The 15,842-nt window shown below is 37.2% G+C and overlaps 1 protein-coding gene across 6 annotated transcripts in view; it reads left to right on the plus strand.

Annotated features, from left to right (window-relative positions):
* The window catches only part of IL1RAP (interleukin 1 receptor accessory protein), a 124,994-nt gene that overhangs the window by 42,846 nt on the left and 66,306 nt on the right, over nt 1-15,842 (plus strand). For all 6 annotated transcript variants that reach the window (XM_060150279.1, XM_060150273.1, XM_060150275.1 and 3 more), the window contains exon 2: nt 1,565-1,629. In XM_060150279.1, coding sequence (XP_060006262.1) covers nt 1,566-1,629 — 64 coding nt within the window. In that variant the 5' untranslated portion in view covers nt 1,565. The remainder of the gene's footprint in view (nt 1-1,564; nt 1,630-15,842) is intronic.

Consider the following 15,842-nt stretch of genomic DNA (forward strand, 5'->3'; position numbering starts at 1 on the left):
GTATTATTCAAAGTTGCTGTTGCTGCAGTGGTTTGCATGTGGTTTATCTCCTCTACTGGGGGTAACAGCCCTGCATCTTGCTTGCCAGTGACCCCTGTGATTATATCATAGTGACTTGTGAACAGAAAGTGTTCAATACATGTTTTATTGAATTAATGAATGACTAATGGAGAGGACTCCCTAAGTTAATGGTATAAGAACTGGAAGGGAATGGTAGCGTTAAGAAAGAGACATTTAATTTCCGAGATAAAATAGTTGTTTAAGATATAATATACTCTCCTGTGATTTTTGTACAATCATGCTAAAGAAGAAGAACAGTAGAGATTTTTGGTGATGTGTGGTCAAGAGAGGTGACAGTTGTTGGAAACTTGCATTGTCCTTTAAAGGGACCACACACTCTGGATTGCTTGGACAGTACCATTTTGGACTGTACCTTTCGATACTGTCCAAAAGGTACCTTTTGTTTCAGTGTAGTGCTCTTCAAAATGTCCCATTTCAAATACTTTTAATATTACCCTACTTATTAAATATCCCTTTGACCTTTTTAGACTACTGGGTTCCTGTGGTTTGAAACTTGTGACATAGGCTAATGTTTAGGATAACAGACTTGTAGTTTTCCAGGTGTGGATATAAATCTCATCTCTGTCACCTACTAGAAATATGGTCTGGACAAGTTACCAAGACCAATGTAAGCACCCAGTATGGCTGTTGTGTTCAAAACAGAGAGTGGAAGTCTTAAGTATGGAATTTATCAGTAATATCCAGGTTTCAGTATTTATAACCCCACAGCAGTTTTATCAGGGGCCAGATATGTCTAGAGTAGTAGGGAAAGAAATATTTCACAGAGTTGTTAAATCTCCAGCCCTTCTTCATTAAAGATCACACAACCAAATATAAGGGCATCGTTCTTTCTAGTTGGCTATTTCAGCTGGTTATCAACAGAAAGGCTAAAGATCACAGAAACTGGAATTCAGCCTCATCATTCGTCTCTTCGAATGAGAAGATAAGAGCAGGCACAGCAGGGCATGAGGATTATACATTTCCCCTTACTATAAATTCAGAGTATGGTGGACTGCAAACCAAGTCTGAATCCAGTATTTGTAGACTTTCTATTCATCACTAAGAAGGAAAACTGTCTGGATTATAAAATATTTCCAATTGGGAATAAGCAAGAGAATATGATGAAGGGTAATAAGAACAAACTCATCAACCAGAAATTCAACTCTGATGAAAAAAATCCAAAAAAATATTTTTTTAGTAGGCAGTTAGAGTTCAGTGATTAAGAGGCCGTTCTAGAGCCAGGCTACTGGAATTTGATCATTACTCTACCACTTTCTAGCCACAGGTTCTTGGGTATGTTATTTACACGTGTCTCAGTTTTCTTATCTGCAACATGGGGATGAAAAAAGCCTATCTTACTGGTTGGTTCTGACAATTAAGTGTGTTAATATTGTAGAATTCTTAGAACAGTTCCTAGTCAATAGTCAGCATGCATATGTATGAATATTATTTAAGCACTTGAGAGTAATAAGTACTCTCCTTACATTTGTATTTATATTGACAGGATGGGACTTCTGTGGTGTGTAATGAGTCTCTACTTCTATGGGATCCTGCAAAGTGATGCCTCAGGTAAGTGAATGTCTTTTGACAATCTATTAAAATGCAACTCACACATAGGGTAATGTCTCAAGTCTTTCTGAAAATGAGTTAAGAGAACATAACGTTGTTTATTTCCACTGACTTCTTTGGTAACATGGAATCTTATATTTGACAGAATTATAGAATTTTGGTGCCGGGAGGAACCACTGATATCTTTCGTCTTCATGGAACAAAGTGCACTGGGGGGAGTGCACTTTCTAATTATAGGAATTTTCCATCACCTTCACATCCAAGCCAACTAGAATCCTATTTCTTCCCCTTACCTCAGGTCCTATGGGAAAAGAAATGACAGTGATGGTAGTATGACTCTGTTTTCCAAACTTGAGCCAGTGGTGGAGAAAGCCTCAGTGGTACCAGTCCACTGATACCTTATAGAAACAAGTAGATAAAGATGGGTTTTTGTCTACTGCTTCCATATAGGAAAGAAAGAACCGGTCATTAGGCTCATTCTTTCTTTGGATGTTGCTTCATAAGCATAAGAAGAGTCAGCCAAAATCTTTACTGAGTTTAAATAACCAAACTCAGTTATCATGGACTTGGATCATATGACCTCAGAGTTACAGGGGACTTGAAAGTCTGTCCTTGCAGGTCTCGTCTCATCTTCAGAGGTACTGCTCAGAACCATTCTATGGTACCTCTAACTAGTGATCATCGAATTTTAGCCCATTATGTCTTTGGACTGATCAAATTCTTAGAAATTTTTTAGTACATATAACTGAAATTAGTCTCATCATATCCATATATTTCTTTGGTTCAACTACTGGATTTAAATAGAAAATACCTAATCCCATGATTCTCTAATTTTAATTCAGGGAACTAAGGTATCTTCATTTAAAAAAAAGCTTGCCATGTATAATTTCCCTGAAGACCATGGACCATACTTTGAATATCATTGCTTTATTTCCTCTTCTATGTGACAGGCTGTCAGAGATGTTAAAACAGTGGTCATAAAACCATGACCATGTTGTCCAATACATGCCTTCAACTGTTCTTCACATGGCATGGATTTGAGCCCTCCTACCATCCTGAAGATCTTTTCTGGGTGTGTTTCAGTTTTGCTACACCACTTAAGGCATTTTATTGGAAACCAATGATAGCACTAAAGGAGGGGTATAATTAGGACAGAGTACAGCTCAAAGCCAAGAGAAGGAGCGATAACTTCTAACCTTGTTGGTCCTTGGAGGCTTCACAGAGGAAAAGATATATTATAAGCAGAGCTGATATTCAGCTGGGATGCACTAGTGTACAACTCTACTGGCTGTTTAGACCAGCCTCTGTCCTGCTTGAGTGAGTGTCCCATTTGACTGGCCGGTGTCCTGATGTCCTGGTTTTTAAATATGCTGAATATAACGCCTGATTGTTGTTTGTTCTTATTTGATTTAGTTCTATCCTTGACTGATATCTTCTTACAGAGGCCTTCCTTAACCATCTTAACTAAAATAGCCCTGCCAATCACTCTGTATTCCTCTATCCTGCTTTAGTTTTCTTCATAACACTCATTATTTCTTGACACTATATTAACTCTTTCTTTTTTCTCCTCCTCCTTTTCTTCTCCTTCCCTTCCACCTTCTTCCTTTTCTTTTTCCTCCCCAACCCCCATCCTCCTCTCCTTTCTTTCCTTCTCTTTCCCTCCTTTTCCTCCATCCCTCCCTATTTCTCTGTTTTTAAGCTCCCTAAGGACAGGGACTTGTCCATTTTGTTTGTTACCCAAACACTTGGAGTAAAGATTGACATATAGACAGAGTAGGAACTCAACTTTTATATTTATGCATGTATCTACAAATACTTGTATGTAAAATGGATGAAAAAGTGTTTCACATCCTTTTTTGCCCAGATTGGTTAATTTTATAATGGAACTTGTTTGGATTCATGCCGGCAATTCATCAATGTGGTTTTATGTTCCCACCTTGAAGGAAAAGGGGGAGATGACCTTGTTCCTCTTGTTAGAGATCAATGAAGTTTCAGAAGTTAGTGGTTGGTTAGTGCTGGTGCCTCCCTACTGGTCCTGGCCGCGTTGTTTTCTGAATGACTTTTACTGTAATCCATCCAACGGGCCCCCACCCCACCCCCTCAAATGTTGTTGGAAAATGAGCTTTCTACCCAGGAACTGACTCATAATTCTGCTAGGGAAGCTGATTTCTTGAATAAGATAAGTTCTCATACCAGCCCCATTGAGTCACCATGGGAGCAGGAAACATGTTGTAATGCCCTCAGCCCATCTGGCCCATGTTTATTTGCCTTCCTTATGAAAAGGTATATTGTGTCTGTGTCAGTGATGTACTTCCTAGTTGGAGGGAGAGGAACAAAAAGGAAGTGTTGTTGGCAAAAATAAAAGGGGCAACTGGCTCTGGGCTATGAGAGGAAAAAGGGATCAATGCACATACTGGGGGATCAACCAACCTCTCGTGCATATGCCTCTTACAACGAGGTAGATGACAGTAGACTGGTTGGTCTTTCATGAGGCTCTTTTTGTGCTTTAGGTACCCATGTTAATGGAACCACAAGATTGATGTGAGGAACAAAGGAGAAATAGCTTTAAAACCTTAAAGCTCTGTACACACATATGATATTAGTAAGAGTTTTGTCTTGTTGCTCTGGACCCCTCCATGTGGACCCTTCTCTTAAGGAAAGCCCACAATTTTAAAAAAGAATCATAACAACATAAGAGCTTTATTTCTATGTGGTGTATTCAAGTGCAGTGAACTGGGCTTCAAGGCACACAATTCTGACTAGAGAACATAGTCTTTCTATAGCAGTACAGTGATTTCCATCTTCACTCAGGAACGTGGCAGCAACATTTCATCTCCAGTGGTGATAAAAGCAAATACTCAAAAACCAACATTTACTTTCTTTTAAGGAATTAAAGCTTGGATAATTATAATAGTGATAATATAATTATAATGTGGTATAGTGGTGATAATAAAGCTTCCTTTGCTGAAATAAAATTCTCTTTGAATTTTACATGTTCTGTGTCATTTAGTTCTCACACCCAAAACAGAGCAGTCAGGGTATTTCTTATTTGGATGAGAAAATTAGGATCAAAGTGGCTAAGTGAGCTACCCAAAGTTAAACAGCTAATACTTAACACATCTGTGACTTCAACTAGTTCCTCAGTTCCCAAGATGCATGTTACTTTTACTAAATGCATTCCCCTTGTACTCTACTGGCAGATAAATAATTCAGAAAAAAATATTAAGATCCAAGGGGTCACGGGTTTTGCTAACTGTTAAAGAACCACTCAGTAATATATTTCTGTGTTTTCTAGATAAGAAGTATCTTTACTCGCCCTGCCCCCTCACTTAAGGTGCACCCCCCCCCACCACCATTGCAGTGATTTTCCCCCAGGAAGCAAATCACTGTAGTGTAAGCTCAAAAGTCAATATTCCTGTTTTTGCTTATTATAGAATTAAACATTTCTAATACTAAACTCAAAGAAGTGCTCCTTTGCAAGAATCCCAAAAGCAAACTTTGACTTGTCACACATTTCTCTTTTGGTGTGTTTCATTGGCAACATGTTAAAAAGTTGAATTGTTTAAGCTGCCTTTAGAGTAGAAATAAACATTTGGAACTTGTGATTCCAAGTTGGGGAGGTAGTTAGAATGGCACCATGTATAATATGGTGAATTTAAAAACGACTGCCATACCAAAATTATTTGCTACACAGTCCACATAAAAAATGATAGCAATGAATTTTCTTTCCCAAAGGCATGTGCGCGCACGCACACACACACACACACACACACACACACACACACACAGAGATCTTTGAATACAGCTTTTTATTTCAAAGTCAACAAACAGTTGACTGTGTGCCAGGTGCAGGGCTAGATTTCACTCACATCATCATTAACTTCACAGAAAACACTGTGATGCGGATGGGGTGTAGGTATTCTTATCCCCGTCTTATAGTTTAGGAAATGTAAAGCCAGGGAGTGGTCTCAGTTAACAGTACTCATGATAAGGTTTCGAAGGCTGCCTTCCCTCCAAAAGCAGAGCTCTTTCTTTTATACAGCATTACCTACCCTTAGGGCTTTCTTCTACTAACGGAGGTAAGATCCCCTTATTTCTTTATCATTATTTTTAAGAATTTTGCAGAGGGTGGAAATAATCGTGTGGCTTATTGAGAGTGAATTACGCTATGTAAAATAAATAAAAACATTGTGGCTTACCAGGAATCAAGAGACACTGGTTCAAGTTCTGACTGTTTCACTTCGTGAGCTGGTTAATGACATTAAAGTCATTTAATCATTCTGTTTCACTGTGTCCCTGCATATAAACCAAAACAACCAACCAACTAACAACAGCAAAATAACCATCCAACCAGCTAAGCCAACAACAGCAAAACCTCAACCAATTCTTCCTTCTTGCTTTTTTATTAAAGAGCATTATGGGTTGTCTTATACACCGTGGACATACTCAGGGTACACTCTTCCTATTATTTAATTATTTCTAATGACAAGTGTTTATCTTACAATGATTTCACTTTATTCTAAAGGTCATGTGTTTGACCATTTCATACTGTAGAAACCAGGGTGAATAAAGGAAGATTTTTATTGTAAGTATCTTACAGTAAAATTTGAAAGAAAGAAGAGAAAATAAATACCAAACAAAATTGCATAAGACAGCAGAGAAAGTTATTAGTCCTGTAGGGTGGTACTGAGGACAACTTCTTAATCAAACAACGACTGCTCTTTTCTAGGAGAAAATACATCTCTTATTTGGGAACAGAATAGTTCAGTTCAGCTGAATTCAGGGTTAGTGTGAAGGTGTTTAGAAGCCAAGCTGGAAAGGTAAGTTAGGAACAGATTTTGGAGGACAGGAATCCTTGCAGGTGAAGGGAATATTTGTGTTTAATGTGTTTTAGACATAGTTGGCTAGCTCTTTTTTTTTTTTTTTTTTTGGTCTTTCTTCTACAAGGATCTATAATATTTTAATGCTGTGAAATGGTTCTTTCAGCTTTTGGTAAAGATTCAATTTGTTGCCAGCACCAGTGGCCTCATGTTATTTGAATATGCTCTTTGAAAAACTCCATACTTGGATCTACTTGTGACATTCAGCCCTGTCTCTGTTGCTCATGGCTGGTCATCCTGAACACACTTCCTTTCTATGCAATTTAGTCCAAACATTTGAAGAATGTGTGAAGAATATAGTTTCATTTTATTCTTAGACCTAAAGGTCATTGGAATTATAACATTCACCCTGATGTCCTATAAATGTTTCTATGTTTCTTCTTCGGAGCAGGTATCTCCACTTTTTTTTTTTTTTTTGAGCTGCATTGAAAGACACTGATGTTTATTTTTAAGTTACTTGTACTTCCCAAGGGTGGGTATTGAAAAGAGATTTGAGTACCACAATTTATTGGCCTGATGCTAGCTTTGCAGTTATAAATTCTCTAGAAAGGCTTCTTGTATCACAGCGATAATTCTATGTTTAGAAAAATGACCTGATTCTTCCATAACATGTGTGAGTTAAGAGAAGCCGCTATCTTTGCAGGGAATACATGGGTGTATATGGTTATAAGTGACAATATCTGGCTTATAAGACAGTCTTCTGCACTTTGAATCGCCTTTGTTTCTGCGTTCCCCCCTCCCCAATATTTGTTTCTGCCATATTGAGATGAGCTTTATAGAACCAGATGACCATCTGATTATCAGTGACTCACTCCTGGGATAGTTCTCACTCCTTTTATTTCACTACTTTAAAAATTCCTTTTCTGTTTAGTTGATGAACTTCTTTAAAAAATAAAATATATATCTACCCTTGAGATAACAACACAATAATGACTTTATTCTAAAATCCACTAGGTGCTGCAATCACTCATTTATTTTTGAGGGACAGAGAGAAAATGGATACATTTTATAAATAATATGAGAACCTCAGTCAATAACTTCAAGTACCTGCCATCCAAACCTATAAAAGCAATATACAGAATTGCCTTCTTTTGTCTTTCTCAGTTTTAGAGGCAGTAGGAATAATGAAAATACAAGGTGGCTGAGAAAATAAGAGAAAAGAGACAAAGTAATCACACACTTGGTAATCTAGACTTGGCTGAGTTCTGTTGTTTTCATGAATTTCATTTCTCCTTCTGCCACCAGAATCAAAACTCTTGGTAAAGCTGTACATTATTGGGAAATAAATACCACTTTCCTACGGTGTTTGTCAGTAGTGTCTGGAATAATAGTTTAAGGCTCTTTGACCATCATCTCATTGTTTTGTTTTGTTTACTTCCGAGATACTTTCACATTTTTTGAAGTACTCCTTGAGGTATGCAGAAGTGTCCATTTTGATATATAAACCAAGGTACTGATGTTTGCATTTTTCCCATAACTTATATAACAGAACATTGTGGTCCTTTTAAAGTCTGGGCTTTCCATGCCAGCGAGAAGGACCAACCGAAGAGTATTTGCCAACTATGCTTCCTCCGTGGAACCTGTGTAGATATTCAAGGGGAAGGAAACAGAGAGGCCATCCATCAGTTACTCGTAGCTTTTCTATATAAACGTAACTCTTTATTAATATAAGACCATGGATTTTATTTGATTCTTAATTGCTTGCATACAACTATAGTTGAAATATAGGACTCTATTATTGTTAAAGCAAACACAGATATACAAATTGTTTTTCCCAAGCAGATCTCAACCATTATCAGCCATTATTTAGCATAGCTTTGTTTGCTCTTTTTTACTTTGGGAAGAAACCTTTAATCCTTCACCATGGACTTGTTTGCTGTTTAAACACATTACACCTAATAGCTTAAATTGATGCACCTGAGTTAATTCTGTCCTTCCCTAGATCCTCTGGGACTTCAGACTGCCCCAAAGGTCTCTTAATGAACTAATTTTTGCTTTTCAGATAGAAAGCATTACTTTTATCTTCATAGTTTTCTAATTTGCTTTGGATTCTTTGATCTATTTGGTCCCCTGAGGAGAACAGAATTTCTCTTATACAAGACTTTTTCACATCCATGGCTTGCTTCTAAATGTCTTTTCAGCACTTTTAAATTGTCCACTCAAGGTAAAGGAAAATAAAGAGAAGGAGTGGGGGTGAGGAGAGAAGAAGAAAGAAAAAGGAGAGAGGAAGAAAGAGAAGAGATAGTGATAGAGATAGAGACAGGGTGAGAGAGAGGGAGATACAAAGAGAAAGATAGAGGAGATACAGAGAGAGTCTTTCCACAGAGGGACTTTGCTGCATTTGATGCAAACCCAGGAATATACTTTTTCAGATCATTAAAAAAAAAACTTTTTTAAGTACCACAGTTAAATACTCTCTTTTTTTAACTGAACTTTGCATTGGATGGTATCCTTTTAGAACAGTTCGGTTTTGTTTTGTTTACCTTCCAACTCTTTCCTTTCTTCCTAGTATGTTAAAATGATGAGCTGAAATAGAAGCCTTAAGTATTATAGAAGTTTCCTTGTATCTAGTGTACCTCTAGCCAAGAGAGCCATCAGCATCTTCAGGACACTTGTATTATGAAGGAAGTATACAGCAGAGATGGTGGAGGCGTAGAGCTGTGCATGGCCTTCATGATACTGAAGGGAGAGGAGATGGCAGGCAAGAGTGCGCCCTTATGCACTCTGCATACGTAAGGTCTAGGGCAGAAGCAATCTGCTGGTTGCAACTGACACTGAGCTGTAAACTGTCTTTCCTTTCAGCAATGTATTGCTGGAGGCTCAGTAGAAACCCAGCTTGTATTTAGGTCTAAGAGGAGGGTGTAGCTTTGTTTGGAGGATAATTGAAATAATGGAAAGTGTGAATATAGCAATTAATAAATGGAAGTGTTGGAGGAGTCCCTCCCACTACATACAATATTCTTCATGAGATGCTAAGCAGGATTTCAGGAAGAAAGTGAAGACAGTGTCTTTGTTCCTGGTTGCTTTATTAAAGCAAGCTCTTAATTATCTCACCTTTATTACTCTAAATATCCTGTTATTAAAAAATGTTCTTCCTCTTATCTACAATGCAGTGATAGTTGATGACTGCAAAATAACCATGAAGCATTATACAATACTGAATTTTTTTAATGACTAAAGGAAGATCATGTTAAGCTAAGCATGACTTTAAATATCTTTTATTCTAATTCTCTTTAAATTGGTAATAACTATATAGTGGAATGTGCGTGTGTGTGTGTGTATAATAAAAAAAGAAGGAGGTGAATGAAATAACATTAATTGAATCAGGGAGTAGTGTTTGTGTGCATGTGTGTGTCTGTGTGTGTGTATTAATATAAAATATTGCATAAATTTCTGAAGAGCCTCATAAGATAGAAATAGATGTTTTCATCTGTCTTTACCAGTGAGGAACTCCACATTCAGAAAGGTGAATTAAAAAGCTAAATTAACAGCTTACTATAGCTATTATAAGTAGTAAAACTTGTCTACCTGATTGACTTTAAAATGCATGCTATTCGCTCAATACCACGCTGCCACTGAATTCTTTATGATTAAAACTCTTCTCTTTCTAAATATGCCAACCAAAGCTATCAATAATTGATGATACGGAGCACACACATTTGAAAGGAAACATTCAACCAATTGAAAAAACAGAGAACATAGGATGTAATTTTTCATGCTGCGAATACTATTTCAAATTGATTTGTTCCAAGCTTCCTGAAACATATACAGTGTACTACAATTGTGTACATTAGATAACATACATTTTTCCAAGGTTATAAAAAATTTCTTAAGGGAAAGCAGTTCTTAACAAGATTGCAGATGGATGAAGGAACAGTGGTTCAGTGCAGATGCAGCGGGTTTGAGTGGAATGGGAAGCTGTTGACTTTAGTGTGTGGCAAGGTTGCTTTGGCGTTATTCATTTGGCTTCCCCTATGGCTAACTCAGAGATATTGACTGTAACTCCCTGTCTTCTCCTTCTTCTCCAACTACAGAGGTTCCGTCCCTCTTGCTAGGTGTCTAGGGACTTTGTAAATGATGTTTACCTGTGGCTCAGAATTTTTTTGGTTCCCAACAGTGCATAGCTTTAGAAAATAATTTTCAGTCAAAAAATGCCAGGTTTTTGGGTTTTTTGGCTAGCCTTTGGCGGTGACTGGGTGTGAATTTTGAAATTTGATGGTGGATTTACTGCATGTTCCATTTTATTTCTGGTGGGGCTGGAATGTTGCATCTTTTTCAGAAACTATCGTGTGTGTGTGTGTGTGTGTGTGTGTGTGTGTGTGTGTGTTGGAGGACAGAGGGAACAAACATACCTACTGAACTGAGAAGGCATCTTGAGGCTGAAAAATGAGGCAGGAAGCTCCATATAATCAATGGATCCGTTTCTTATAAGTAACTTACAAGGTGGGATCAGGTTTGGGTGGACAAGTATTCAGAAGCATTCACAGCTGCTCTCTGCACCACCGAGGGGTTATAGTTAACCTAGGGTATGGAGTTAGGTCATTGGAAACAAGACATGCATTCCTAAGTCAAAATTCATGAATGGGTAACTAGTCTTGTGGGTTCCATGAATACGTCAGCAAAGGTTTTCATCATTGTGTGGGGACTAACAGAGCATAGAGGCCACCTGGTCCTAATAATTATGAAGCAATATCTATTAACTACAAAGCCTTTGACTACAGAGAAGTGACTCACTGTACAGTACAGTCCTGGGTAGGGTCCGCGAAGGACAGGAGACCTGTAAGGGCGAGAATGGCGTCAGTTATGCTAACAGCCAAACACTGTGGCAATAAAACTGCTAGAATAACTGTTATCTGGATTCAGCAAGTGCGCAAAAGTTTGGACAGGGGGCATTGTCCCTGATGCATACCCAGTGCAAACTCTCCAGAATCACAAACCTGAAAAAGTGTTCAGGTTTAATGCACAAGTCCTCTTTAATCCCAGGGAAATCTGTGTTTTCATAGGCTAGTTATCCATTTTAAAGCATGCAATACTTTTATCACAGAAAGATAAGTATTTCCCTCCTGTTTTGAAAATGTACCTTTGTGATGTAATAGAAACAGGTCAAACATCTACATGACGTCCATATCTAGGGTAGGTGGTCCTTCATGACTAGATGTGGAACCCAGCTCAGCAGATGTTTCCTGGGCATCTGTACCACAGGGGATGTAAAGAAGATTAAGACACTTTGCATTCATTCATAGTCTATCAGTATGTGATATACACTGTGCTTGCCTGTTTTATTGGTAAACAAGACAGAAGTGGTATCTGCCATCATGGAGCTTAGTCTTGGGGAGGCTGTAGGACAGAAGAAAATAAATAAATAAACACATTTTTAAAAAGTGAAGATTATCTATAGGGCATTATACTGATGGAAAATAATAGGACAATACTCCCATTGTTGGGTGGTTGAGAAAATCTATTTGAGAAGATGACATATTCTATTGAGAAGTGAAGGAAAGAAGGACCACCATGCAAAGCAGAGAGAAGGCAGTGGATGGCATGTGTGAAGGTCCTGAGCCATGAGGATCATGACACCAGTATCGCTGGAGCTTCAAGGACTGGGGGAAGCTTTCAAATATACAATTCAGTGTTGTTAATTATAGTCCCCATGCTATACATTATATCCCCATGACTTACTTATTTTGTAACTGGAAGTTTGTACCTTTTGACTCCCTTCCCCATTTCACCCACCCCTCTATCTCCCACCTCTGGCAACCACCAATCTGTTCTCTGTATCTGTAGACTCAGGTTTTTGTTTATTTTATTTTATTTTTCCACATATAAGTGAGATCATGTGATGTTTTTCTTTGTCCGACTTATTTCACTTAGCATAATGCCCTCCAGGTCCATCCATGTTGTCACAAATGGCAAGACTTCATTCTTTTTTCATGGGTGAATAATGCAATAATAATATTATATCTTTTTTATCCATTCATCCATTGAAATTGGTAAGTGAGTAAATCTTTTTTTTTAACCTCTTTATGGAGTATAATTGCTTTACAATGGTGTGTTAGTTTCTGCTTTATTTTTATCTTTTATTATTTTTTAACATCTTTATTGGAGTATAATTGCTTTACAATGGTGTGTTAGTTTCTGCTGTATAACAAAGTGAATCAGCTATACATATACATATATCCCCATATCCCCTCCCTCTTGCGTCTCCCTCCCATCCTCCCTATCCCACCCCTCTAGGTGGTCACAAAGCACCGAGCTGATCTCCCTGTGCTATGCGGCTGCTTCCCACTAGCTATCTGTTTTACATTTGGTAGTGCATATATGTCCATGTATAAATCTTAAAAGTCCTCATCATAAGAAAATAAATTGTAACTATGTATGGTGACAGATGTTAACTAGACTTACAGTGGCAATCATTTCACAGTATACACAAATATCAAATCATTATGCTGTATGCCTGAAACTAACATAATGTTATATGTCAATTATACCTCGATAAAAATATTTTTAAAATTCGCACACACAAAAAAAAAAAGAAAAAAGAAAACTCTGGGGGAAGGGGCCTGAGATGAGGAGGAAGAGGTAGTCAGAGTCCAGGGCCTATTACGGTTGTTATTTCATTTACCTTCATGCCACAAAAGGTCACTGAAAGGACTTGAGCCGGTCCCTGACACTATCTAGTTATTGAATGTTCATGCTACCCACCATGTCGGAAATAGCGTGGAGAAGATTTCAGTTTCTCTCAGTATGGTGGACAAGGTCCCCTAAACAACCCTTTTCCTGTAAAGCAGCTAGAAATGCTACATTTAAAAATAAATGTCTTGCTGAGTTGGTAAGAAATTCTCGGAGGACAAAATTGAAGTGAAAACAGGAATCCAGAAAGAAAGGAAGCCAGCTCTGCAGCTGGCGGTTACCCAAGGTAGCATCCAGAGTCAGTGGAAAAAGATGTATTTAAATGCTAGGACATTTGTGTAATTTCTATAAAAATAAAGTTAAATTCTTACCTTATTCCTTACCCCCAAACAAATCTCACTTGAATTAAATATTTAAATGTAAAAAAATAAATTAAAGCCTAAAAGTACTTGAAGAAAATATATGCAAGTGTTTTTATAATGTGGAGGTAGAGAAAGCCTTTCTAGATATATCATCAAGGGTAGGGGCCATTAAAGAAAATTAGATATATTTGACTACATAAAGATTGACAAAATTAGTGGAGCATCAAAATATTATAATTTAAAGGATGAATGAAAACTTGGGAAGATACAGGTATATGGCAAATGGTTAAGTCAGTACAACACAAGGAGCTCTTGCACACAAAAGAAATCCTTCCAATGTAAAGTATACTCTTTGAAAAAAATGAGAAAAGATTTTTAACTAGAAGTTCAGGCAGTTCAAGAAGAGAAAAACAAATGGATCATACTAAAAAGAAGTCAAGTTCATGAGTAAGAAGATAGATGCAAATTAAACCAACAATGAGATGTCATTTTTCACCCATTATATTAGCAACAATTAAGGAGAACAGTCCTACCTAGCATTAGACAGGTTGTGGTGATCTAATGACCAAGTGTGGTGTTCTCATACCATGTGGGTAAGAGTGTCCCTTGAATAGGCTTTGTGAAGGGCACTTTGTTCGTTTCAAAGACACCAAAGTGCCTCCCATTGACCTTGTAATGAACGTTGCACACATATATCCTAAAGAAATAATCAGAGAAGTGTGTCAAGCTGTATTCACAACTTTATTTGTCATACAGTTGTTCAAATAGGTGACATTGGACAAAGCAACGTAAATATCCATTGATAGAGGATACCAAAAAAAAAGGAGAATATTATTGAGTCTTAAAAAATATATATTTATATTTGTTGATAAAGAAATGAGTTTATGATAGATATTTCTGTTTAAAAACAGGTACCATACAGCAGTTTTTTAAAGTCTGAAACCTTTAAAAACAGTGACAGTTGTTTGCTGAAGCTAGATTGCAGTGGTTTATGAGAGCCATTTGTTCAATTTTCAGGAATTATGTGAACCAGCTATTAACTCATTGCTAGTTTGAAACTGGCCTTGGTGAGAGTATTTACCCTATGGAAATTAATAAACAGATGCTGCAAATCAACCCCGCCCTGCCCCAACCCTGGCTTACCACACACCACTGTGTGCGTGTGTGTGTAATTACATACGTGCGCACATATAGAAAACCTTTCGTAGAATACACCCAAATCTTAACAGTGATTACCTTTAGAAAGTGGAATTATGTTTGAGTTTATTTCCGCCATTTAAAAATAATTTTTTATCATCTGAATATATTATGATCTAGTTATATGTATAACTAGAAATATAGAGTAACAATTTTTGGAAGTAAGAAGGAATGAAGACCTGAACCTTTGGAGTGCTTGGGATGGTAAGCAAGGGGCAATTGTGAGATATTCTTGTTTAAACATTGGTTCTTTGTTTCTATATTTAAAATGATATGTTAATAACTTGCATAGAACAGAGATAACTTCAATATTCAGGACATGCCCTTGGCAAACTATCAAGTTAGGTGATCTGTGAGGGAAAAGTGATATTACTCTTGAATTTCCTGCATTATAAGTGTGGCTACTATTTGTGTATTAGTTAGATATGTAATGTCAAGAAGATGAAAATTAGCCACCCCAATTTTTGAAAGTTGAAATCAGTGAGTTCTCGCTTCTCCACTTCAAAGTTTTCCAATACTGGATACTCAGCCCAAAAAGTAGTTATGTACTCTAATTCTTGCCTGTTGTATCTGCTCATTTAAACATTTCAATTGATTATAGGCAGTTTTCTTTTCCTTCTTTTTTTTTGTTTTAAAGACAATCAGTGCTACAAAGTATACTCCCCCAGTTGCCAATATTTCAGTATCTGTAGACATGGTTATACATATGTTAAACAAATGAGTACTTCTTCCTTCACCTGTCAGCATTCCTTCATTTCTCTAGGCAATAAACACACCTACTATTGGGCTTATAGTATGTGCCAAATATAGTTCATATTATCATTATATCAACTAATCATTATAGTGATGAACAACATCATATAGTGTTGTATAGTTTAAAAATGCTTGCATTCTATGATCATCGGAAAAACAATAAATCATATCATTATTCTTGTTTTGCAGATAAGGAAACAGAGACTTGGAGAGACTAGGCGACTTAGCCATAGCCATAAAACAGTAAACAGAAGAACCAGAGAACCAGGACACAAACCCTTGTCTTCCACTCCCAACCTATTATTCTTTTTCCTGGTATACCCAGGGGATTCCAACCCTTTCACTACTAAGGACATTATTTATTTTATATTTTTTCTAAAGACTCCATGTG

The sequence above is a fragment of the Lagenorhynchus albirostris genome, chromosome 5 (genome assembly GCF_949774975.1).
Source record: "Lagenorhynchus albirostris chromosome 5, mLagAlb1.1, whole genome shotgun sequence".
NCBI classification, from domain to species: domain Eukaryota; kingdom Metazoa; phylum Chordata; class Mammalia; order Artiodactyla; family Delphinidae; genus Lagenorhynchus; species Lagenorhynchus albirostris.